General features: G+C 39.9%; 1 protein-coding gene across 1 annotated transcript; it reads right to left on the bottom strand.

Moving 5' to 3' along the window:
- Positions 1-752: 752 nt before the first annotated feature.
- On the bottom strand, positions 753-1379 carry LOC147423579 (uncharacterized). The gene has a single exon (XM_086501305.1). It carries the CDS (start codon positions 1377-1379, stop codon positions 753-755), a length of 627 nt encoding a protein of 208 aa, XP_086357431.1.
- Between the last annotated feature and the right edge of the window lie 8637 nt (positions 1380-10016).

Raw genomic sequence — 10016 nt, 5'->3', positions numbered from 1 at the left:
TGTGGATGAAGCACGCCAACGATCACCTTGCCAAACTCTTATGTTCTAGGTCCGAGAGCTTCAATCTTGGCATGTCCAAACACAATTGTTGTATGTGAAGTAGAGTTTTTTCCATGGTCGATATCTAGCCATTACATTAATCTGAGCATTAAAAACGTGTTTCGTCGCTCTGAAACCTCAAAACCTGCTTTGCCTCATGGAAAGCGAAGGACCCATGTGGGATGCATGTTTCATGGAAGCATGATAATCTACAGTACGTTTTCCCTTGATGAAAAAGACGTATGCTACGTGGGACAACGATATGGAAATTTTCCACGTAAAATCAATATTCAAGAGAATGTTTCGGTGGGACCACTTAATTAATGGATATTTATAAAGAAAATTATATAAACAGGATCATCTTAATTAAGAGAAGCCTGAGGAAACGCGAGCCAAATTCTATTACCATAATCTCATCTAAAGCTGGGTGTCCATTAAGTGAAAAAACTGCAATTGGAGAAATTAAATATTGGAATTTCAATCAGGGATAGAAACTACGTCAACAAGGCAAGTAATGCCATTAATTTGATCCAAGGCAAGTAATGCCATTAATTTGATCCAAGTCAAAGTAATGCCATTAATTTAATACAAGTCAAAGTAAGCTTGTTATACATGATTAATTTGTCAGCAGCACGTGAAGGCCTCCTTAAGAACCAAAACCCTAGCTCCATTATGCAATACAATTTATAGCTATTTTATTTCATTCCAGTACTTTAGCTGTAGCAATTAACGAGCTTGATTCTAATTGGACCTTCCGGCGTCAATGCGACCCGTTCAATGATCCGGCGAACATCTTTATGCTGGCCTTGCTCAGACGTTGCTGATGAGCCGATCTTCATGTGTCGCTTGATCTGCTTGGATCCAATTGCTGTATTGGGCAGCTTGTTGACGTTGGCCATGGCGTGATGCTGTTGATGATCATCAGAGCCAGCACGACATCGTTGCTTGTATAGCTTTTGCAGCTTGGAATTCGCAATATTATTGACTTCGCTTATAAAGCTCAAGAAGATGGACGCCACCTCCATGTCCGTCAGGATACCATAATCCTTACTTAATATAGAGCTCGGGGCGCCTTCATTAATATGCAGATCCCTAGCTGACGCATCATCGACGTCTTGTTGCACAGGCGCAGAGCCTTCATCTTTCGCGAGGAAGGCATTGTCTTTGAGGATGCGGCTCCTGAGCTTGGGCTGTCGCCTAGTCAGCCGTTGCTTCTCATTATAATAAGGCGCTGCTGGTGATGATGATATACTCGGTTGCTGATCATGACGTTGCAAGAGATCCTCTTGATCTGTAGACCTTTTGCGTATACCTGCAAGCGTCTGCCTAAGGTTGGCCATGGTGGAGGGATATTGGAGACGACAATCTGAGTAGGAAGCACCGACCTGCAACTGCTCGAGTTTTATGCCACAAAATGGAAATGGCCGCATGGCCTCCTTTTATAACCCTAAACCCTCCTTTTAGCACGGCTATTGCTAATTGCTTTCCGCGTAAACTTTGCTTTTTATTATACTGGAAAATGCCTTCTAGAAACATTAACGCGCAAACTCCTCCACTAGCCATTCTTATGCTTTTTTTAAAAGTAAAGCGTGTCGTTAAAGTTAGAGCCAAATTAGACAATGCCACACTAAAACTCTATGGTTAGCAGTGTTCGGGAAAAATCATTTTTCCAAACATACAAAATTCCTTTCTTTCATTTTGTCAAAAGGAAATTTTAGAAGGTTAGGTTGTTTTTTTGGGTTTTTACACTATTTTTCTCTATTTTGGGGCGGTATTTCTCCTTTCCCCCCTGCCCTCAACCGGCATTTTTGAAATTGAAAACGGCACCATATTAAGCTGAGACACATTTTTTCCGAACGCTGATAGTTAGGCATGGCAGCATTCTTGGCCATTTAGTGTCCAACTATGGTATCATCACTTATTGAGATAAAATGTTGGTTATCATAAATCTTCTCAAGTTGGCAAGCCCATGAGTTGTACAAGTTTTCATTCGCCATCATAAGTACTCCCGAGGACTTTTCTACATGTGTCCTAAGATAGATCGGCCCTTATATCAATTACTAGTTGCAACGTGGCTTTTGAGAAGCTCAAATCTGCATTGGTGACACTCTTATTCTGAAAGCACCTCAATGGAGTGGGGTAACATCTTTCATACACATATTGATGTCAGTGACTATGCCAGTGGCTACATCTTGGCCCAGCTTGTTGATGAAGATCTAGTTTCTTTCATTGCATATGCTAGCCAAAAATTGAACCTCGCTGAGAAAAATCACACGACCATGGAACGCGAGGGGCTATCAATGTAGGTAGAGAAGTTTTAACGCCATTTGCTTGCAAATTATTTTTTCTTGCTCATCAACCATCAAGCACAAACAATGCAACATGGGTAGGATAGTGTGTTGGTTTATAATTTTGCTAGAATTCAATCTTGAGGTGGCGGTCAAGAAGAGGAAAGCACCAACACATAGACCACTTTTCTAAATTAACCTCAGGGTAGGATCCCATCCGGGTGAATGATGACCTTCCCCGTTCTTTACTCTTTTCCATTGAATGGGTTCCAGAATGGACCAAGAACATTGTGATGCTCCTCACCACTACTACTATACCTCCCAGTTTCAATAAACATGCACCATGATTCTTAAGAGAGCGCTATGCTTACTAGCTAATAGCAGGCCATTTGTATTACAAGGATCATGAATTGATCCTTAAAAGAGTGTCATGCCCCAACAAGTATTCTCTCCTTGTGCACCATTCCCATAGGTTTCCATGTGGGCAACACCTAGCCCCAAACCCATGACTAGGGTGCTTTAATTCCAAGGTCTATGGTGGCCCACATGAGACAAGATGTGATAGACTTTGTCCATGCTTGCACCCATGAAAAATACAACAAATTTTGCAAACACTCAACATTGTATCATATCACCCTATGGGATTGCCAAAATTATATGGGATACGTATTTAGAGCGTATCTACCATTATCTCGAGGATAACATGGTTAATGTGAATCAATTGAAATCCAAAAGCACAATCATAGAGTCGAGGAAATACCACATTCTTAGAGAATAATTATGCTGCAATTGTTTGGTTGCAAACTTTGAGATATGTGCCCTTGAAACTTCGTATCTATAAGTTCTAAAAAGTGCCTAGAGGGAGAAAGAGCATGCTATTTATTTATCAGGATCACTAGAAGCCTAGAAGGTGCACCATTCTTGCACTAGGCTTGTGGTGGTCCACCCTTCACATGGACTCACATGATTATATAGCATCATTGGTGTAGCTAAAATAAGGAGCACGCAAGGCCATGTGCATCTACCAGTGCATGTGCCAAGGTGAAAAAGCAAGTACGAAGATCAGGTACAACTAGGGCTATCCAGGGATGCATGTCTTTATTGGTTTTTAGGCCAGGAAGCTCTATTTGGGGCTAATCAAGAGGGTACTCAAGATGTTCATAATGCATTGATTATGTAGCAAAAGGTGGTCTTCAAGATGTTCTCTAGGTTGGTTCCTAGATGGCTCATCAATCTACAAGGTGTATGATCCTACATTAAAGGGGAAACTGCTTTGTAGATCCTCACAGGATTGCACGGATGATGATCAGGGCATATGTGAATCAATAGGACTAAAGTGTTTGATTTATGGATCATGTCGATCTTTTCACATCTACAATCCGAACCGGGACGGTAAACATAGGAGCAATTGATGTTTTGTCAAGGACCGCTTCTACACCATTTTGACTACCTTGGTATATGTGCCATTGTATGTTTTCTCAAGTCTTCAGTGTTTACAGAGGGTGTATAAGGTATTTGAAGCTAGTCAAAAGTGACAACTCATCAATCAAGGCTACAAGCACCAAGATATTGTGACGGGAAGTTGGCAGTTAGCAATCTAGCAATGAGGTTGCAAGCAAGTGAATTTATCCCATTTTGGGAACTTCTGTTAAATGCCTTTTGGTTTTCAACTTGCAATTGCAATGGGGTTCTAAAAATGGAAAGTCGACAAAGTAGAGTTTCACTACGGCTTTACAAGAGGTCCATCTGACTCTAAAGCTGAAAGTTATTGTGGTTCAAAGTACTACAAAAAAAAGGTTTTCTTTTGAAAATTTTACGGATTCCAATAACCCATGGGGGGGATCTCTCATGGAAGTGGCACATGGTGGAAAAAATCCCACGTACGAGTGTTGGGGATGAGGTGTTAGGGTACTTATACGGGGAGATGGTCTTCATTGAGAAAGGGAAGAGAGAGGAGTTATGGCTCGTTCCCCCTTTCCATTTCATGGGAATTGTGTTGGGTGTTGCATGCATGCACATGAGCCGCATTGATCAGTGATGGTGGCATTTCCAAGTGGCTCCGCTCGATGTAAACGGTAGCTTGGTAGGGGTCAATTCACACATGGTGGGCATTGGGATCTCCAATATGTACCACCAAGTATGAAATCTTCTTCCGAAAGCCCCTAAGGCCACACGCCTTCGAGATGTAAGCATAGGTTGGGGAAAGGCCTTCTCTTGGTCTATGCCCAAAACCCTAGTGTTGCAACATCCTTGCAAGTTACAAACATATGTAACTACATTCGGAAACATCCTCTGTATACAAACACCCGGCAGCTTCCTTGCAAAGAGGAGATGTTGTTTAAATGTATCATCTTCATAGATTTTGTGGAGTTGCTTGCCTTCTTATGGCCCTATATGGGAGATTTAGCAGCCTCCTTAGGCAAAGTACTCTTTGCCCCAACCATTGATTGCCCAACTAGGAACAAAGTGTGTATTATGTGGCAAACTGACAAGAAAACAGCTGAAACTAGTAGAAAGCTTCAATTTTTCTAGTTCGAAATAGCTAAAGTATACTTCTTAATCTAAGATTTTTTTTGGCTACATTACTCAAGGCTTTAAATAGTTACTTTGACATGGTAACTACAAACTCTATATTTTTTCTAATGTTTTTGGCCTGTTCGGGGTCCGTTTGAGGTCATCTAAAAGGCCAAGGGTGCCCAACTAATAAAGCTAAGTGTGGGAACTGAAAAAACAAGAGAGAAGAACAGAAAACATGTAGAAGAATGGAAATATTTGATAGTCCAACCATTATTGGAATCAGACGATCCTTGCAGCGATGAAGACGATGATGCCAAATAAAATAATAGTTCTGATTTCAATTTGCCAATGCATAATGTCTCTAACCTCCCCATGTATGAAGGGAAGCCTGAGTGTTTGTGTCAATTGTTGTCAATTGGTGACAACTTTGCAGCCAAGGTAGCAGAGAAAGGACATGATTTCTATTTGATTAAATGCACCAAAAAGAGGAACGAGACAGTGAAGGCACAAAAGGATGCATGGCACAACAAAATTGTTAGAGGGGGGAAAGTAGTTGAAGGCTTGTACTATGGCCAGTTGAAGGCATTTTTGATACATATAGCCTTCTAAATCATACACCTCTAGTTATGATCTACTCACACCTTGTAAGAGCAATACGGTTTCCCATGGAGCCTATCCCTGGATGGAAAAATAGATTCAGGTTATCTACTGAAATTTATAAAACATATACAATAACATGCCGTATGATGATGAGAGTGATCAAGATGCACTAATCATGTAACAAACAATACCAAACACAGAGGTAGAAAGTACAAATAGATCACTTTTAGGATCTATGATAATACTTGGGTTAATTACCATATACGCACACATTGCACACTCACAAGTGGTATCAAAGCTTTGATTTCTTGACCTTCTCTCGACGTACGTGCAAAAGCTTTGAGAGAAGCTAAGGTTCAATACCTTAGCACAAAGCAATAGAATCAAAAGGAGGAGGACGAAATCCACAATCACAGATCTATAGGAAATTGACACCTCAGTAAAGGTATTGGGAGCATTGAACAAAAGGCATTGTAGAGATTTTCTTTAATGAGAAGTGTTGAACCTCATAAAAAAGAGCAGCACTAGAGACTCTTTCTTTGCAGTAGCGCTATGAGGCAACAAAAAAACACCATAGTGTTGATGAAAAAAATTGGAGAGTGGGAGCGTTGGAGTTTGTGAAAACTGAAGGTAGGACAATGTTGAAAATTTCAGCGATGAGTACAAAATGCTAGTGAGTTTTTCTCTCTATAGTGCAACAGAGAGCATGTATGCAACACCACACACACACACACACACACACACACACACACACTCTGGTACTTACCTTTGTGATTATGTAGCACAAATAACAATTGTGTTAAACTAGCTTCCTAATTTACCTTATAGGTATCCACCGTGGGATATCTCCCTTTTAAGTATAATAGGTTTTTAAAAAAAACCCTTAGCTTGCAAATTAAGTGGGTTATTGCCCTCTCTAAAACCTACCGTGAAGGCGCTATGGTGGTATTTGCCATAACAAAACTGCATGACAATCGGTCATGCTTGATCAGACCTGCAGGAGGGGCTCGCTCCACTCAATACTACCTAAATGCTACACATATTCAAGGATGGCGGCCTTCCTCCTTCTTTTATTTAAGAGGTGAGGGCGCACTTTGCCCCTCACTTAGCCTTCTGTGAGTTTTTCTTGCGTAAAGTGTGAGAACTGTTTATATTTTTTTCTATTGCATCTACAATGGAGCTTGCAACAGCTACAACATAGGTTGGTTACCATGTTTGGCCTCACTGATTTTGTTACAATCATTTCTTTGAGATTATTATTATGGTATTGCTCTGTGTATGGGTGGATTGACTTGGCTTGACAGAGCATGCTATGAGTTGGTTAATCAATAAAAACCATGGTGTGGGATGGCACTGCTTTGGTAACACCACTAAGGAGTATTGTTAATTGCTATAGCCCCGATTTTTAATGGCTATGCATAGCATCATTCTGCTTAATGATTGATTCATTGGGCTTAACTTACTGACATTCTGGCTGCGCTGAGAAAACTGTTTATTTGCTTGTGATAATGGGGTACTACCACATGGCTGGACCATGCAATATATATTTTTCTGCAGACTGTACGGTATAATTTTAAAAAAAGGAAGGGTCTAACCCGGTGATTACAGGTTTCAGTCACATGACAATGCTTGGAAATAGCTTAATATATGGGGGCATAACCTGCTGTGTTTTTTGATAAAAACCACTTTATGGCTGCTTTACTCTAAATGGCACTAACTAAAGGTTTTTTTTGGCTAAACCCCTCAGCTGGGTTTCGGTTCTTTACAGATAAACGCATATTAGCCTAAGGTAAGGATGCACTTAACAGAATTGTTCTGGAAAGGTTGTACTTAAATGATTGGATGGTAATTGATACCGCATTACACTTTAAGCTATTCGGTTAACTTTGTGATAAATGGCTCACTGGTTTGGTAAAAATCTCTGCCCATTGTGAAGGTAAGTATCTCGCATTACAGCTTTGGGTACAACCTAGAGGGGTTTTTTATTGCATATGGATGTGTCGCAATCATTACAATAAGATGCTTTGGGATGGGGGTATTCCCTGGATGACTATTGGCTTCTATGATTGGTACTGTCGCTGTAATTGGTTGACATGAAAAAAACTATCACTTTTTTAAACTGGTATGAAACACCTATGGTTGGGTGTACTTTGGAATCCTATTTTGCCGTACATTGCCTGCTAAAACACGTTGTTTTGGGCGACCCTATGGGATTTTTCCCAGTTACACTGCATATTAGCACCTGTTTTTGATAAGACGGGATAATGCAAAACTCTATTTACATTCACCATTTGATGGGAGTTTGTGACTTATAGTAAATAGGAAGGATCGGATTACGTTGTAAACTATATCAGTTCCGAATTTATTCTACAATGGGTCTATACTCGTTTATAGCAAGTTTTAAACTTCTTCAGAGATGGAGCTCCATTAATTTACTCAAAGTTTTTTTGTGATGGGTAACTTACCATTTGAAGTAGTAGGGGGTATGGCACTCTACGCTAAGACTAAAATACTAAATTTTTATTTTTTGAACCTTATATATAAAAGAACATAAGTACTTTGGACTAAGCTCAAATGTTTTTAAAAAATGTTAAAAGATGGACATGGATAACAACTGGTATAGTCCATTGATACCTGTAAAACACATCCAAGGATAATATAAATGTTGTCTTGTTTGGATGGATGCTGGTAAGGACTCTATCTTATCTTGGAAGGTTTTTTTTGGCTTTTAGCAATTGTCCAATACAGGATTATACATACACCTATTGCAAGGGAAGTACTTCTATCTATATACTGGAATGAGGCTTCATTCATACAAACATTGTACAAAGATAATTCTAACCCTGAGTTGTTTTTGTACTTATCATTTCTCTTTCTCTGAAGCCAGCTATCTTTTGAATGTAAAAGTTCAAATTATGTCTTATTATTTATGATAAAATAGCTACACACACACACACACTGTGGTACTTTTAATGCTTTAGTTTTTCCCTCCTCCTAAATAAAACCTCCCTCCCCCCCCCCCCCCCCCCTCTGAAGCACTCATGGGATACTGACTCATTACATGCCACTTATGGCTATGGGACTATGCCCTTGCATAATAATTCTCTCCTAAAATTGGGCGTGAGTAAAAATGCCGGGCTCTCATTGCAAATAGTAGGCGGCCTGCGCATCCTGAAGATGCTACACAACAGGGAGGCTTGCCTCTCTCATCGATCACGCTCAGGAAAATGCAGCTCAACCTCTATAAAAAAGGTGAGGGTGCACTTTGCCCCTCACTTAGCTTGTTCGTATTTTTGTTGTTCTGACTAAAGGCAATATACCGTTTGCTTCACTGTCCGAGCTATGGAGCTCACTGTGCAAAATACTCAGGTTTTTCTCTAGGCCTCTTTTCGAGAAAAAAAATCTTTGAGCTTTGGTTATCTGTTGCTTCAAATATTAAAACATTACGTTGGTACTACTTGTAGTAGTTCTCATAGCATAGCGTTGAGCTGTATAACATTCATTAGGGGTTTAATTTAAGAATTTGTTTGGGCAAGTACTCTGCGTAGACTGGTTTTTTTCAAAAAACTGTTGTAGCCCTTAAATATGGTAGCAAGGCATCGTCTGACTGATTGAAAGCACACCTAATGGAACCTATTGCAAAAATTGGGGAGATTTGATGTCGACTGGTCTTAGAAAAAAAACTGTGCATCATTGGTTTTCTTGGCTTGGCTTAAGCCGTTGCAGGTCTTGCCGTTTACCGACCTAGCTAAGGTATGTTTAGAAAAAAGAAAGGGCTCTGTTTTAGCCGATACATGCTTTTTTTGGGCTCTGTTTTAGCCAACACTGGTTTTTTTGGGGCTCTCTTTTAGCCGACACTGGTCTTCTTCTTTTTGCGGGCCTAACAGTAACCGGACATTACAATTTTTTGTATGATGAATCACTTGGGTTTTCTTAAAAAAAGGGGGGGGTAAATATATAGCTAATGCATTTTAGCTCTGGCCTATAGCTAAGGCTAGTAACCGCATGGAATGTGAATGAAACCTTGGACTTTCTGAAAGCTTGTGTTTGTTTTGGTGATGAAACTCTCTCTGACATCGACAAGGATACGTTTGGCTTTTCTGTTGTATGCAATATGGAAACTCTTGGACTTCTTCATAATACTTTCCCTCATGATTTCATATGGGGAGAAGGAGTTAAGGTTATTTTAACCCATCTAGCACCCATGACGGTGGAAGCTTGAAAGTATCTTGGAGAAAAACAGGACTGAACAATGCTGAACTGTATTGAATACTAAGAACTTAAAAACTTGAAGTTTTGAAGGTAAGTATATGGAGATTACTCTCAGCTTTGGCGTAAAAAGCTCACCTTTGGCTCATGACATAAAGTTCCATTTGATACTCTATTTCTGATTTTGGTAAGTATATGGATGCTATTGTTAGTGTAAGCATAGCTATCAAGCTATGGAGAAAAATTGGGAAGTTTAAAGGTAAATATATGGCTGGTACCGTCAAAACATGGCATAAATACCGAGATATGGCTCGCGAAATGAGGTTCCACTTGAAAAAATGGAGTCTTTTTTTGATACTCTAT

Source organism: Adiantum capillus-veneris, chromosome 26 (genome assembly GCF_014529385.1).
Source record: "Adiantum capillus-veneris isolate H3 chromosome 26, ASM1452938v2, whole genome shotgun sequence".
In the NCBI taxonomy this organism is placed as follows: domain Eukaryota; kingdom Viridiplantae; phylum Streptophyta; class Polypodiopsida; order Polypodiales; family Pteridaceae; genus Adiantum; species Adiantum capillus-veneris.
The sequence above is the reverse complement of the archived record's forward strand: the minus strand, read 5'-3'. Positions and strand labels throughout refer to the sequence as shown.